The sequence below is a fragment of the Danio rerio genome, chromosome 16, assembly GCF_052040795.2.
Source record: "Danio rerio strain M-AB ecotype USA chromosome 16, GRCz13ab, whole genome shotgun sequence".
NCBI lineage: Eukaryota > Metazoa > Chordata > Actinopteri > Cypriniformes > Danionidae > Danio > Danio rerio.
In genome coordinates, this window is record NC_141036.1 from 6327869 (window position 1) to 6345595 (window position 17727).

General features: G+C 35.9%; 1 protein-coding gene across 3 annotated transcripts in view; it reads left to right on the top strand.

Moving 5' to 3' along the window:
- ulk4 (unc-51 like kinase 4) overlaps positions 1–17727 on the top strand; it is a 277382-nt gene that overhangs the window by 162800 nt on the left and 96855 nt on the right. For all 3 annotated transcript variants that reach the window (XM_087286485.1, XM_087286484.1, XM_087286486.1), the window contains one exon: positions 8794–8842. In XM_087286485.1, the coding sequence (XP_087142611.1) occupies positions 8794–8842 (49 nt within the window). The remainder of the gene's footprint in view (positions 1–8793; positions 8843–17727) is intronic.

Consider the following 17727-nt stretch of genomic DNA (forward strand, 5'->3'; position numbering starts at 1 on the left):
CCTCCGCAAACGGCCGTCATTCAGGAAGATGGATGAGTGATCCTAGTCACTGGCCTGCTTGGCTATTAAAGACCTAATGGAGCACAAACCGGACACAAATAAGCCGTCAGTGCGAAAAGGCCACAATCTTTCTCTCCCTGTCTGGTGTGTCATGATAAAATGCTCCTATTCATTATGGCTGCTTACTCCGTTGTTCCCGAAGCCTGTGTGTGGTTTGTATTGGCTCTTGTGTTTTGTTGGTAATTGTAGGGGTAATGATGTTTATTGGGAAGGAGAGCGCAGACAGATGAGAGATCATTGACTGTTCTGAATAAACAGACTGGAGGAAGAGCACACTTGAACGCACTGATTGTTGGATGTGCGTCACTCTTTTGTCAGTGGACTCCATCAGTGAGTGTGTATATCATGGTGCTGCAGTGGCGGAAATAAGTATTGAACATGTCATGTTTTTTCAAGGGAATAATATTTCTAAAGGAGCTGTTGACATGAAATTAAACTAGATTTTGGTAAAAGCCCAAACCATACAAACAATATGTATTGAAAGGTATTTAATACTTTATTTAAAGGGCTTTTTTTGGTGATGGCAGCTTAAAGATGCCTCTCATAAGGAGAATGAAGTCATATGCATTGCTCGGGTGTGAGTTTTTCAAATCTCTCTATCAAATCTGAATTTTATTTTGTATTCTCTATTGGATTCAAGTCAGGTGATTGGCTAGGCCATTCTACAGCTTGATTTTCTTTCTCTGAATGCATTTAAGAGTTTCCTTGGCTGTGTTTTGGACCATTGACTGAAATGTCCACCCTGGTTTCATCTTCATCCTCCTGCTAATGTAGATGTTGGACTGAAGCAGCTGATATTCATTTACACTGAGGAAGAGCAGAGTGTTGCTGAAGAACTACTGAGAGCTTCCAGTTGCTGTCTGGGCCTACACTGTCTTTCTACATCTTCCTTTCTTCATGTGTTCAATACTTTACCCTGTGTCATTTTGTTTTATTACACCTAACTTCATGTGTAAACTAATTAGTTTTGTTTCCTTTGCATAAATGGATTTCTTTGGTCAAAATATCAAGTCACCAGCACCTTTACAATATGTTTGGTGGGAAAAACGGTGACGTGTATAATGTTTGTTTCCCTCACTGTATATGAATGAATCAGGGGTGCTTGCTGCAGGTGATCTATTCCTGGTGTTTTAAAGAGCCTCTTTGTTGCTTATTAACTTTGTCTTAGTGGAGGACTTTATGAGTTTATGTGTATTGTAAGTCATGTCGAGGTGTCGTGTTCATGTGGAAGACACAATTTCTAATTCAGCTATTCTATTGGTATTATTTGATTTCTGTAATATTGTCAAAAAAAGTGAAATTCGATTCTGCAGGATATTTTATGAAGCTCATAAAATGGATTGAGCAGTGTGGTTTTACCTTTTTGTGATGGCACACTGGGGGAAACATGCATCCAGCTTTTTGTTTGCGCATTTTGGAATATCGTATGAATTAGTGGCAAAAAAAAAAGACATCATGGCTTGGAACGAGAGATTCGCATCATCGATGTGCAGTGGACAAATCTGCAGCAGCTGCGGGATGCTATCATGTCAATATGGACCAAAATCTCTGAGAAATATTTCCAGTACCTTGTTAAATCTATGCCATGAAGGATTAAGGCAGTTCTGAAGGCAAATGAAGGGTCAACACGGTACTAGTAAGCTGTACCTAATAAAGTGGCCGTTGAATGTATGCTTTTTTTTTTCTTTTCTTTTTTTATCTTTAAACTGGCCATAAGCAAGAACATTTTCTGTGGGCCGCCTATTGATAAATCTTGGTCCATAAGTAATAAGTAAACGAAGATTGTGGCCATTACAGCTCCAAATGGACCTTTTTGCTACAGTTTTTGTATGTCTGGATTTGTTTTTTTCACATCTGCTCTTTAATTTCAGACTTTCACAGTGCATGCATTATGTCAATCCAGAAAAAAAAGTAGTCAAAATAAAAAAAAAACAATCCAATTATTATTATTATACTCTGTTATTATTATTACATATTATACTCTGGTCTGACTGACACAAAGACATTGCTGTGTCTGTTTCTGGTTATGTTGATTTTATTTTTATATATATATTTTTTTTAAACCCAAATTCTTACCAACATGCAATTATTTTGACACCATAAAGCCAGTAAAGTAAAGACTCTGAAATTCCCTAAATCCCAGGTTTAAGCTGTGCTGACTTCTTTTAGACTTTGAGGCACAAAGAGGATAATGCTCTCTCTACCTGTGGCTTTGGGTTCACATAGCAGGAATTCAGCAAGTTAGTGGCAGATTTACTCATATATAGACCCCCACATTCACCTCTATCTCTCTCAGCTACGTATTGTGCGTGAGTGCTGCTGCTGATATTGTTATAGATGTAATATTTGATAACATTGTTTACATGAACACCTATAATACGTTTTCAATACGATTAAGACAGTAATCTGATTAAGAGTCTATCGTGTAAACAGCGATTTTTGATTAATCCGATTCATAATCGAACTAAACAGAAACGGGATTAAGACATGTGGAGTGTGCCGATTGTAGTGGCATTATTGAAGTGCAGTACAGATATGTAAACTCTACAATCAAACTATTACCTTCGTGTAGGACTCTCACCTCATTTTGCGACAGGATAGTCTATACACAGTCAATACATGCCTAAAACTACGCTCTTCCAGCAGTTCATACTCGCATCCAATATCTTGTTTGTCATGAGGGGCATGCATGAAATGTTCCTAAATGAAAGTGAAAGTGCCAAACTGCAGTTAAAGTCAACAAATTAATAATGGAACTCCCGAAATTACATGAAACCCCGGAGGATATGTGGATAGGGCGGTGATGCAATGATGTTAATCGAGCCATGTGCCATATCATGTAAAACAGGATCATGCAAGGAGCATTCAAAAAGCCACTCATGTAAACACCTTAATAATACTATTGTCTTATTCAGATTAAGGCAAATAATTCGATTACTGATGTCCATGTAAACAGTCACTGTGATAGTTTTACACGTTTTTTGAAGTTGTACAGCTCCAGATAACTTGAAACAGCGACTAAAAGTCTCTCCTTCTTCTCTAAAACGAAAAGCATTTTTGAGGGTCTGAACATGCTCGAAAACTTAAAAAACTTTACACGCGTCAGAAGTAGCAAAAGTGCATGTTTAATATGGGTTTCAGAAGTGGCTGTGGCAAAATGACTCGACGGCGCCACCTATGCACGTTTGACGAAGTAGCCACTGAGCTACGTTGAAAATTTGCAGACAAGTCAAACATGCCAAAACCTACAAAAAAGTCTCTTGGGGTGAAATCCCAAACAGAACAGTCGAATATTTTCAACTTTCTTTTCTAAAAAGGGCAGTTTTTGGCATTTCTAGACGTTGTATTTTAACAAACTTCTTTTAAGGATTTTATCTGATCAACACCAAAATTGGGTTTTGTCATCTGAAGGCCTTGGCGAAATTGCAAAGATCTCGAGTTTTCGCCAAAGGGCGTGTTGATGGCAGCCTCACAAACTTTGATGTTTCGCCACAAAACAGGAAGTTGTTTTAACTCAGGCATGCATTGTCCGATCTGCTGCATATTACACGTTTGATAAGAGTCCTGACCTGAACACATTTACATGCCAATATTCTGTTGCAGTCATGCCAATATATATGCCAATATTCAGTCGCCACCTGCTGGCAACAGAAAAATTACACGTTTTACATTGTAACAAATTTCTTCTACAAATTTTATTAGATCGAATTAATCTTCTGTTAGCTTAATCCAAAGACCTTTGTGATGTTAAATTGTGAAGATCTAGAGTTTTCGCTGAAGGGCATGTCCGTGGCGGACTGACAAATTTCAGTTTATAGCCATAGAGGAGTAAGTACATAACTCAGCCACACAATGAGATCTGCCTGAAAATTCACAAACTAAAAGAGATTCTACATGTCTATATTGAGTCCCAATCATAGCGCCACCTGCTGACAGAAAGACGTTTTCTCAGTTTTATATCTATATATGCAGTATATATCAGTTTAAATTATTATTGTTCGCTGTTCTCTGTCATCCTAAGGCCACCGGGCGACAGTGAGCCCAGGCACCAGGTCCCTTTCATCGCTGCTTGCAGCTTTAATGTTAGTTTGGTTTTTACTTTGTCCTTCAGTATTAAAAATTGTGTAACGTAATGATCTTCAAATGTTTTATAGCAACAACTCTTACTCAAAGATCCTTCCCTAGAGCACACACACTCAGGGGAGATATAAGAACTGGAGCTGTGTCATATATCATTGAGATGACTGGGAAGGACATCAAGAGTATTCCAAACGTGACCCTTCAACTAACTCCACTTTTTCTGTCTGTCTTTTTCTCCGATTATTGTGGCATTCTGCTCAATGCACTTTTTGCATACGGTAATTAGCCGTGAATCAAAGACTTTAATCAATAATAGAGAACGGCGAGTCATTTTCAATAAAGACTTCCATTACTCCTCTGAGTCAGGCTGTCTGGAGCTTCTCCGGCTTTATTTCTAAGCTTCGTGATCTGCCTGCCTACACTGATTTTTATTTTTTATCTTTTCAAACAATTTATGTGGGTTGAATTAAACAAAAAAACAAACTAACTAAATTTAATAATTTTCAATTTAATTTGTTTGTTTAAATTCAGCCCATTATAATTTGTTTGCATCCACTTACCTTAAAAAAGTAGTAAATCCAATGAAGCATTTTAGTGGCACAGTGGCTTAGTGGTTCTCACTGTCACCTAACAGCAAGAAGATTGCTGGTTCGAGTCCTGGCAGGGCCAGTTGCCATTTCTGTGTGGAGTTTGCATGTTCTCCTCTTATTAGCATGGGTTTTCTCCGAGTGCTTCGGTTTCCCCCACAGTCCAAACACATGCACTATACAGTAGATGAATCGAATAAACTAAATAGGCCGTAGTGTATGAGTGCGTGTGTGAATGAGTGTGTATGGGTGTTTCCCAGTACTGGGTTGCAGCTGGAAGGGCATCCACTGCATAAAACATATGCTAGAATAGTTGGCAGTTCATTCTGCTGTGGCAACCTCTGAACTAGAGACTAAGCTGAAGGAAAATGAATGAATGAAGCATTATTTTTTCAGTGTAGGGCATTATAAATATGTTCAAGCATTTCTTTCAGACCAACAAGACTTTAGACCTGTTTGAATGTTCAGTTCAGGAGACACAAATTTAGCAGGTCAGCAGTTTTGGACACCTTAATTACATACAAATCTGACGAGCTGTTTAGCATGTCAGCGGTTTCACACATCATATAGACAGTTGTGTACATTGTATCTAAATGATTTAGACATATTGAACTGCCTACCTAGTCAGCATTTTTAGACATAAATATGCAGTGTAAAAAAAAAGAGCCACTCTGTTGACACTGTTTTTACTACCACATTTTGTCCATTAGATAAAATTAAAGTGAAAATTATCTGCCCTCTTGTGATTCTTTTTTTCTTTTCTTTTTTGAATATTTCCCAAAATATGCTTAACAGAGCAAGGAATTTTTCACAGTATTTCCTGTAATATATATATATATATATATATATATATATATATATATATATATATATATATATATATATATAAATTTTTTTTTTAATTATTATTTTTTTTTCTGGAGAAAGTCATGTTTGTTTTATTTTGGCTTGATTAAAAGCCATATATATATATATATATATATATATATATATATATATATATATTTTTTTTTTTTTTTTTTTTTTTTTTAATTGTCAGTGTTATTATTAGCCCTCTTAAGCAATATTTTTTTTGCAATTTTCTACAGAACAAACCATCGTTATACAATGATTTGCCTTAGTAACCTAGTAAAGCCTTTAAATGTTACTTTAAGCTGAATACTAGTATCTTGAAAAATATCTAGTCAAATAGAATGTACTGTCATCATGGCAAAGATAAAATAATTTAGAAATGAGTTATTAAAACTATTATGTTTAGAAATGTGTTGAAAGAAAATCATCTTTCCATTAAGCAGAAATTGGGGGAAATATACAGGGGGCTAATAATTCAGGAGGGCTAATAACTCTGACTTCAACTGTAGATAGCATAGCATTTGGCCAATTCTGTTTTCGCATATTGCTTAAAAAAACTATTTCAACTTTTGCTGCCTACATAGCATTTCTGAGCATCATACGTACTGTAGTTCTGTGCAAGGATTCAGTTTGGACCTGGTGAACTGCCTACCTACAGTAGATAGTCTTTTTAGACATCATAGGCACATTTGAACACTCGATCCTCTTGATTTAAACCTAGTGAGCTGCCTACCTGTACAGCTACATTTGTAAGTCATAGTCACATATGAACATTTGTTTTAAAAACTGGGTTGCTTGGATATAATAAATGAGACTTTCTTAATTAGATACATTTGAAGTCAGTTATCAGCCCCCCTGTATGTTTTTCCCTTGATTTCTGTTTAACGGAAAGAAGATTTTTTTTAACACATTTCTAAACATAATAGTTTAAATAACTCATTTCTTATAACTGATTTATTTTATCTTTGCCATGATGACAGTAAATAATAAGATTTCACTGATATTCAGCTTAAAGTGGCATTTAAAGATTAATTAGGCAAGTTAGGGCAAATTGTATAATGATGGTTTGTTCTGTATACTATTAAAAAATAAATGTTGCGTAAAGGGGCTAATAATATTGATCTTAATTTTTTTTTTTTAAATAAAAACTGTTTTTATTCTAGCCATAATAAAACAATTAAGACTTTTTCCAGAAGAAAAAATATTATCAGACATACTGTGAAAATTTCCTTGCTCTGTTTAACATCATTTGGAAATATTTGTTTGGGCTAATAATTTTGACTTCAACTCTCTCTCTCTCTCTCTCTCTCTCTCTCTCTCTCTCTCTATATATATATATATATATATATATATATATATATATATATATATATATATATATATATATATATATACAGTTGAAGTCAAAATTATTAGCCCCCCTGTTTATTTATTTTACAAAGTTTCTGTTTAATGAAAAGATTTTTTCCTACTCATTTCTAATAACTGATTTATTTTATCTTTGTCATGATGTCAGTAAATGATATTTAACTAGATCTTTTTCAAGACACTTCTATACAGCTTAAAGTGACTTTTAAATGCTTAACTAGGTTAATTAGGTTAACTAAGCAGGTTATGGTAATTAGGAAAAGCATTGTACAATGATGGTTTGTTCTGTAGACTATCGAAAAAATACATAGCTTAAAGGGGCTAATCATTTTGAGCTTAAAATGGTGAATAAAAAATTAAAAACTGCTTTTATTCTTGCCGAAATAAAACAAATAAGACTTTCTCCAGAAGAAAAAATATTATCAGACTGAATGTGAACATGTCCTTGCTCTGTTAAACATCATTTAGGAAATTTTTAAAAAAGAAAAAAAAATTAAAAGGGAGGCTAATAATTCTGACTTCAACTGTATACAGTCTATCCATGCCATATATTCAATGGCCAGAAAGTGATAAAAAAACATTTGTATAAATTGTTAAAATTTGAGTATTTGTGCTGCAGCAAGTCCAGACACTGTTGTGCACATCATGATTTTATATAAAATTCACTTTAATGTGTGATATAACTAAAAAGTAGCCATAAACAAATATTTTCTCAATTCAAATGATTAGCAGCTTGGACCCGAAAACAGTATTTTGTACATCACCGATACGTCACAACTTAACAAGTGGATGGTAAAACTGATGGATTAAAAGTAATTAAACTGCACATTATTTTACTGTAAAATCTGTTGTTTTGTCTATTTTTATGTAGTTTCTTTATGAAAAATGATGATCTAAAAATTATTAAGCTGCAAATTGTAATTTTACTGCAAAGAAGTAATTTTTTTGTGTTAATTAGTCTTTTTAAATGTTAAATCCATCCATCTATTGTGCACAGCATTATTCATTCATTTTCTTTAAGTTTAGTCCCTTTATTCATCAGGGGTTGCCACAGCGGAATAGACCACCAACTTATCCAGCATATGTTTTACATAGCAGATGCCCTTACAGCTGCAACCCAGTACTAGGAAACACCCATACACACTCATTCACACACATAAACCACGGCCAATTAAGTTTATTCAATTCATCTATACCGCATGGCTTCGGACTGTGGGGTAAACCAAAGCACCTGGATGAAACCCACGCCAACACAGGGAGAACATGCAAACTCCACACAGAAATACCAACTGAGCCAGCCAGGACTCAGACCAGGGACCTTCTTATCGTGAGGCGATTGTTCTACCCACTGAGCCACCAGTGCATTATTTTTAAAATGTATTTCCTGCATCATATGCACATTGAAACATTAAAACCATTCAATTTGAACGAGAGCCTCTCCTGTGAGAGCAGCGTAATGTTGTTCTATGAATTCCAAAAATGCTGTCTAGGTCGGAAGCTCACTATGTTTTGGTACACAGCCGCTCTCTTTCTCGCCCTCAATACATTGTTTTTCTTCCATCTGACTTTCTCCCTCCATCACTCTTTCATCTCCTGCGGCAGCACACTTTCTCTCTCGTTTTCACTCGTCACCGGATTAGTCAAAGGTCATTTTCCCAGCTGACTGATCTTGGCACGACGGAGCGTTCACACCTCAGCGGTCCCGTTCTCTGCCAAAACCCAAATGCACGCACAAGTGTCACACTAATGAAGATGGAACGTGGGCCTAGCGCCATGAAGTAAATGTGTGTGTCACAAGCTAAACGTGTGTGTGTGTGTGTGTGTGTGTTTGTTTTTCCCCCCACAGGCTTGTTAGAGAGAGCCGTCTCCTGCCTGCTATCTTTCAAGTCATTGAGGTAAGTGCGCTTCATTCGTTTATTGCCTTGGGTTTTTCGGCTCTGATTTTGCTAACCAATGAGATTACCAGAAAATGAACAACTTGATGGAAATCAGAAAGCACTATGTTGGAGAAATTGAATGTTTGTTTTTGGTGGTGGTGAAATTTTACCAATTTTCTAGCCCAAAGATCTAAGAATTCTTAAATCTATAAGCATTTTCTAGTATAAAAATATTGTTTTCTCTGTAAAAAAATGCTGGGTTCCACACCATACCTTCAAATCGATTAAGTTAATGCAATTGTTTAACAAATTTAAGTTGATTGAAAACAAAAACAATTAAAGCCCTGGTCAGATTACACAATTACAAAATGTTTTGAAATATTAATATGGATTGAATATTTAAATATATATAAATATAATTTTTTATTTATTTTACAGTTCAGTTTTTATGTAATTTATTCTTGTAAACGCATAGCAGAATTTATCTATCTTTATCTAAGATTGATCTAATTTTTAATAATTCTAAAATAATTCTAATATTGCTAATTTCCTAATATTATATGTCACAAACGGCCCTTTTTAAGTTTCCTAATCTTCAAAATAACAGTATTTGAAGCAGATTTTGAATCACACCCTACACAAATCAAATAAGTACATCAAAAAGGATTTAAAGCAGTGTAATGGATGGTAAATAAGTCAAAAAGAAAAGTCTTCTTGCTGTACAAAAAATAAGGAATCTTCATTTTTAAGTGAAGTAATTCTTTAACAGGTTTTTTATTCTTTATAGTTTTGCCATTTAAACAGTGTGTTTGTGTGTGTGTATGTTTGTGCATAGCAGTCAGACCTTTCTCACTGAGCATGTTCTACCTTCACCGTATCCATTGAGTTATAATGTAAATGAGGCGGCGGGGTCTGACCTATCAGAGTGCAATGTGTAATTGGCTTGCAGAGTTAATGGAGTGTGGATGTGAGGCCTTTTCAACAGCAGGTTACATTCTCATTAGAGTCAACACTACATCTACTGTTAATAGTCAACAGCACACACACACAGCAGGCCACAGTGGAAGGCACATATTTGAAAAGCTGAGCAAAAAAAGTGCTTTAGATTCTTTTTGAGAGTTATACGCCACAGTTTTTAAAGGTTTTATTTTGGATAACTGGTCATTTATTGAGGTGCACAGCAGCAATCCAGAGCTGACAGATTTCTAACAAGTGTCCCATGATTGAGGCTTTGACGTTCTCATTAGCTGATTTGAAAAATGATCATTTAAAACCATTTTTAAAGTTAATGTAAGACGTAGTCCAGCAGTGTTACATTTCAGTTCAATATAATATATATTTTCATCAGTCAAGCCAGCTACATTAAAAACACAGTCTAAATATTTCATTTTGGAGCATTTTGTATGCTAATTATATTTTGCAAATCGAAAAATGTCAACAGATATCATTAGAAAAGTTTTCCCATCACTTAGCGTTAGTTATGGTTTAACTAACGTGAAATTATAATCAGCAATATATGTTTTTTTTTACAGCATATGTTAACCTTTGTTATCGAATAAATGCAATTAACTAAGAGCATTTGCTAGTTAGAATAAAATAAGTGTTAATAAGTGTGCAAACAAATATGTACAAATAATAGTATTTACAAAAATAAACGTCAACTAGTTGTCGTTTTTATTATACATTATATATATATATATATATATATATATATATATATATATATATATATATATATATATATATATATATTTACACATTTATCTAACTAAATAAATAGATTATTGATGGGCTTTAAATGATAACTTATAAGTTGGTTGACGTTATAAATGTGTGCGATTTTAGTCTGTAAATGAGTTACATTTAAATTTGTTTTTTTTCTCTGTAGAGAAAGCATCTGACACAATTTAAAGGGCGGATGTTATGGATCGAAGAAGCCTTGTGTTAAATGAGATGTAGACTCTTGCACTTAAGCGATACCTTTGAAAGGCCATGCTTTATTGAGAATCCTCACAGCTAAAGGTCAATGTTAGTCAAGATGCACAGCTGAGCGCCTGCATCTCCTTTAGCTTACAGTACAGCACAGCCTTCACTCACTTATTGCTTTTACACAATGCTTTTTTTCTTACATGCATAAATACATACTGTGTATACATACAATGTTCAATTTTACAAACAACATCTTTAAAGGGGGTGCTTTTGAGTGCCAGAGTGGAAGCTAATTTTTTTTCAATAATGTAAATATGTTTTATTTATTTTATTTCACTAAGAGGCATCAATTATGTATTAATTGTGAATTAAGTCCTGACTCCCAGGTCTCCTTTAAAACAATCTATTTGCATGAACTGCAATGAAGGCTTGTTTAGACTACCTTCATTGTTTTCTGGGCTTGAAGATGTCACAAAGTCAGTCAAATCACGCTTATGGAACTTTGAATGGTTGGAGGGTGGGGTGGATGGCGATTGCTGTACTGATTCCAGTTGAGTTGTTTGTTGGTATTTATCTTCAGGAAAACACTGAAGGCATATATCATGTTATCAAAACAATCTAATGTGGCAATATCATCATAACTATACTGTGTATTTACACAGTGACCATATTCATCTACATAAACACACAAAAACAACACTAACATTATTGCAGACACTGTAAAAAGCTCGTTCCCACCCACTAGACTTTTCTGACAGGGTATTCAAGTGTCATCGAGTGACAGAATGTAGTGGGACTGCTGTTCAGGAGTTATTGTTAGAGATTATAGAAAGCAAAATTTAGCGTTTTTTATTTATTTATTTTTTATTTTTTATTTTTTAAGCATGATGGTAAAACACAAACGCTGTTATGAACGTATTAAAACATGTGCTTATTTGTTGTAAAACTTCGTAATAATAACAAAAATATTAATTTGTGCACCTTCTTCTGTGTGCAGCCATTCTGCCGTTGTGGCTGGTGTATTCTGGGAAATATAATTTTAGCTTTTGGTTTTGAGTGTGATCCTGAAATATCTCTGTTTGAAGGGCTATCTAGCTCTTCCCCTTAGCCCAGGGGTGTCCAAACTCGGTCCTGGAGGTCTGGTGTCCTGCTGAGTTTAACTCCAACTTGCTTTAACACACTTGCCAGGAAGTTTCTAGTATACCTAGTAAGAGTTTAGGGGTGTTTGATTAGGGTTTGAGCTAAACTCTCCAGGAAACCGGCCCTCCAGGACTGAGTTTGCACACCCCTGCCTTAGCCCTACGCCTTCAAGATAAAGAGAACTGGGACACCCCTACCCCTTCACATGAGGGGTAGGGGTAAAGAGAAGGGCTAAGGGGTAAAATTGGGATTGGGCTTATATTTCTGCATCTTATCTGACGGTAGACATTGATTTAGGAGGACGTTTTTCTTGCGCACTTGAACCACATCCATACCTGCCAACACTCCCGTTTTTCCTGGGAGTCTTCCGTATTTCAGACCCACCTCCCATTTTTTTCTGTCTCTCGGAAAACCCACTCCCCCACCCCCACCCCTTCAGTTCGTGAAAACCAACAAAACCCACGAATCCCCCGGCCAGTCTCCCGGATTTCCAGAGACAATTGTTGGCAGGTATGACCACATCTGACAGAAGTATAACAGCTTTAACACTTATCTTTTCAAATCAAAGTTGTGCCTCAAAAAACACTCCGTAAGCCACTCAAAACGGTTTTGTCAACCATTTTTGGATCAAGATTTAATTACTAGTTAATTTTAATTACGGAAGTTCTATGCTTCCTACCGGAAGACAGCAGTGCTTAATTCGTAAATTGCGAGATCCAGCATGTTACCAGAGGAGGGAGAGATGTCGCAGATGAAGTTGAAAAGCGGGGGTGTGGTGTGAGGAGGGGGATTGGTAAATTGAGGTGCGGGATCCGGCTTGTTCCAGCACAAATTGAGCCCTGCTCGTCGCTATGGCGCCCTCCATGCAGCAAAGAAGAAAAAGTTCCATAATAAAAGATTCAGATTCTGCTTAATGTAGACTTTAGTTATTTAAAAATTTGAAAGCATTAATAACTTAAAATTGAAAAAATACCAAATACAAACGACCTATTCTGTTTAAAAATCTGAGCAGTTTCTCTACCTCAGTTGAAAATTCGAAACATGACATTTTGACCCATCGGAAGCAAAGATTGTACTTTTTTTATTTTATCAATTAAGCTAATCACCCGTTTCTGAATCTATTTTCAGAAGCCAGACTGAGCTTGTTTTAAGAGTGCAGCCCCTGAGTCTCGGTTTAATTCAGATGTGGTCATTCATCCTCATGAGCCCCGAGAGGACATGAAAGGAAGCTGGCGGAGGACTCTAATGAACTAGAGATCGCTAATGAACCAGCAGAGAGAGAAGGGTTCGTCTGACTTCTTTGGCCATCTCAGCAAACTACCGAGCCATAAGAGACGTTAGCTGCAGTCTCACATCCCCCTTTAATCCCAATCCCTCAATACCGCTGCCCTTCCAGCTCACAATCTGCCCTCCGCACTGAGCTTTGGGCCTGTTTGCTGGAACAAGCTAAAGGATTACCGCTTACTGAACATTTGAATTGTGTTAATGTGCTGAGGCAAATCTTCTCGCTGTATCCCCAAATCCCAAAGCACCTTATTGGTCGAAACTTTCAACAACGTAAAAAAAAAAGAGAGACTAATACTGATGACAAAGGCTGAGTTGTTTAACGTTTATCCAGCTCATTCAGCTCTACTGAGATTAGGCTAGGAATCAGTTTGCAGTTAAACAGCTCATGTGTCGACCGGAGAAATACATTATCGGACAAAAGTTAAAAATATTTATATTTAAATATATTTTTATATTACCAAATCTACGTTTTTAAAAATATAAAAGTAAAATGTAAAAACAGCATTATTGTCAAATTGAAATTACTTATATGTTAGTAGATTTTAATAAAGCAATAAGCCCCAAGAAGTCGTGGTTTACAGTTTATTTAGAACTGCTATGAGGTGTAGTTTGGACTAGACAGAAATAATACTTAGTTTTAGGTATTAGTACTTAGGTTAGGTATTAGTAGTGAAGTTAAATCCCCTGTAAGCAGCTATGTAAGAACAGCTTCACTAGCTCTAGTTTACTCACAGGATGTTTTTTTTTTTCTTTACCCTCAAGCTAATTGTCCACTTAAGTTGAATTATTTGAACTTGCGCGGCAGACACAATTTGGGTTGAATTTTGCATGTTCATGGCAAATGTGTCCAATTTTTTGTGTAATTTGCTTCACCCAGAAGAAATTTGCTCATTTATGTATTTTTAAGTTGACTTTGTATGTAATGTACTCCTTAAATTTTTTATAATTTTTTTGTGTAAATATGAGAAATTATAAATTTATTGTAAATTGACTGTAAATAACGGCTTCATGGGGCTTGTTGCTTTTATAAAGCAGTTATTTTATAGACATAGCTTGGTTTCAAAAAACAATGCAATTAAAGAGCCCCTATAGCCTGATTTCACACGGCTGCCATTTTTAAAAGCGAAATCGAGGCTGCGTTGGGAAGAAAGTCGGAAATATCGTTGGGTGTTACATTGGAACATTGTGTACTTGGCTGTGTATCTTATCAGCGAAGAGAAAGTGACACAAATGTATTATTCCACCGCCTTCCAAGTGACCCGAAGGTCCGTTCTGAATGAATGGTTAAAATAAAAAGAGATATCAGAGCTCATTTTCAGCTAAGTTAAGGGAAATGGCACTAGTTAGCTAACGTTTTCTTTCCCAAACACACGTTTTAGATGCTATTCATCAAACTCAAGTTAATGAACTGATTCTTTCACTTTATTAGACTCATCAAGATACTTAATTAAAAGAAAAAACGTCAATTTCCTGCTAACATTTAAGGCACTGTTGATGGCTTTCTTAAAGCAGCGCTGATTTGCCATTATGTTCACGTGCGCAACAGAAATGACTGAGAAGATCATCAGTTCACCCACCGCTGTTTACCGGGTACAAACAAAATGAGCGATCCGCTTGATGACTCGACTGATCTTCACAGCTGCTTCGCACTCCTGTCTCCGTGTATCTGTGTTTGCACTGGGTGAAGATCAGTCGAGTCATCCTCGCTCAGCGGCGCTTCAATGTTATCGGGAAATGGTTGTTTTGAAAACTTCAGTATCGGGACAACACTATTACAGACTGTGATAGTGTTGTCCCGGGTCTGAAGTTTTAAAAACGTCCATTTCCCACTAACATTTAAGTGCCGCTGAGCGAGAAAATGACTTTGATTGGCTATGAAGGTCATCAGTATAAAACTCTTCACTGATTGCAAACACAGACGGACATTTGAGCGTTTTTAAAGCTGTAAAGATCAGTCGATTCATCAGCGGATTGCTTTACTGTGTTTGCACCCGGTAAACATCGGTGAAGTGCGATTAAACTGATGACCTTCACGGCCAACCACAGTAATTTCTGTTGAGCTCGTGAACACCATGCCATCAACAGCGCCTAAATGTAAGTTTTTTTTTACATTTAAGTACCAAAAGTATGTATCGTGAAAAGTCTAAAATAATGAAAGAATCATTTCATTAGCTTGAGTTTGATAAATGGCATCTAAAATGTGTGTTTGCCAAAGAAAACGTTAGCTAACTAGTGCCATTTCTCTTAGCTGAAAATAAGCTCTGATATCTCTCTTTATTTTCACTATTCATTCAGAACGGACCTTCGGGTCACTCAGGAAGGCGGTGAAATTATAAATTTATGTCACTTTCTCTTTGCTGATAAGATATACAGCAGGTACACAACATTCCTGTGTGACTTGGGCGATACTTCTATTCTATTTCGCTGTTTAAAATGGTGGTCGCGTGAAATCTATTGAAATCTAGTCTATTGTTGCACAAACATGTGAGCATTTTAGTGACTTTTCCACATGCGACATTATCTATTGTAGATAAACCATTAATGGCGATACTACCGTTTACAAACTACAGTGGCACCGCCAGTATTTTGGAGCCATAGTATTGTGATACTACCATAGTACCGGTAAACCGGGCAACCTTTTTAGGTGGAAACACCAGCAATTCTATCTAAGGCCAGCGCTCATGTATTAGCATCTGCATTTTACATCAGTTCAGTTATACACAGACAGCATGAAGCTCAGCAGGTTATCAGTAGTAGCAATAATTATCAATATTGTTTCACAAGGTTGCCTGATAAGTAAACTAAATGTAGAAAAGGGTTGGTTAATCACATAAGAATATTGTCTTTTGACATCACACATACACACGGAAATCGTTTTCACCACTGACAAGTTTGCACCCTTGTGAACTTCAGTTGTTTTCATAGCTATATAAGGTATAATATGAGGATTGAACTGTATTTAAATGAACTATAAAGCCCAGAGTTTATTTAAACAGGTGTATGAAGGCCTCTGATACTACAGTCTTTTAAAAATGAGGCCAGCCTTGAACCATTTAATGACAGAAACGTACCTTTTCAGGTTGGATTTAATAGTTTGTATAGTATCAATGAGGCGAAACTTTAATGAATTACTCCAACTCTGCTCGCCTCCCTGTTTATACCGCCAAGCCTTTCTGTTGAATATGACCTGTCAGTATAGATCGCGGAGGAAAAAGAAAGCATTAATGTTCTTGAGAGCCTAGATGTGCTCACAGACACACTTTCTGAGGAAGGAAAGTGCACTGAAAGCTTTTAGCTGTTCTTGTCACTCTAAAGAGCAGAAATAAAAGAAGGAGGCTGTTTTCACAGGTAGTGATAGATGGAAGTGTAAGACAGTGTACTTAATATGTCTTCTTTAATATGGTGTATCCTAAGAGGAGGATCTGAAAAATCATTTGTCGTATGACAAGGTTGATTAATCTGTGAAATGAACTTGGAATATTGAATATTAAATAAACTGAAAAGTAAATGCAAATCTCTATTTATGTTAACTAGTGGATTAGTGAAGGTGATTGTGTAACATAATAATAACATAATAACATCGATGATTCTGGAACATAATAAGTGTGTCAGTATGAATAGGCTATCACAGTAATAAAAAAATGGCAGTTTCAAATATTAACATGGTTGGGTTTTGCTGTGCTAAAAGCTCCCGTGAGACATAATAATTTGAGAAATCTATTAAAAATGCTAAATACAATATTAATCTGAGGTCATGTTGACATCTTCTGTACGAAGACTCTTGACGAATCTTCGCTGAGGCCATCTTCCAGCCTCCAAAACGGTGACTGAAGCTCTGTACAAGACTTTTGGCCAGCGGAGAAATTAAAATGGTCGTGCCCAACTGAGTCTGGTTCTCTCAAGGTTTTTTTTCTTCACTCTTATCAGGTGAAGTTTTTTTTCCCTCTCCGCTGTCGCCACTGGCTCGCATGGTTCAGGATTGGTAGAGCTACGCATGGATGAATTTGCTCTTCAGTGTTTGAACTCTCAGTAATGATTTCAAATCACACTGAACTGAGCTAAACTGAACTGAACTGAACTTAAACACTAAAAACTGAACCACACTGTTCCAGTTACTATGACCATTTATGTGAAGCTGCTTTGACACAATCTACATTGTAAAAGCGCTATACAAATAAAGCTGAATTGAATTGAATTGAATCTTGTGCCTGCTGGGTGTTTTAGGCTACTTCGGTCATCAGTAAACATTGTCATCTTCTCATTAGTAGGGCCAGAAAAAATCTGCAGGCATTTTTTGCTATTTCTGCGCAGAATTTTGGTAAACATCTGCAGATTTATGCGGAATGATTTTGAAAGTATCATAATTAAAACCTTAATATAGGAAATAAAAAGTAATACCTTTTTAACTTGTATTTAATGTTTACAATGCAAATCCAATTAGATCCTATTTATTTGGTAAACAAAGCAAGACTCTCATATAATATATCTAAAAATATTACATTACAAACTATAATGTAAATAAATCATATGAATATTTTCATATTAGT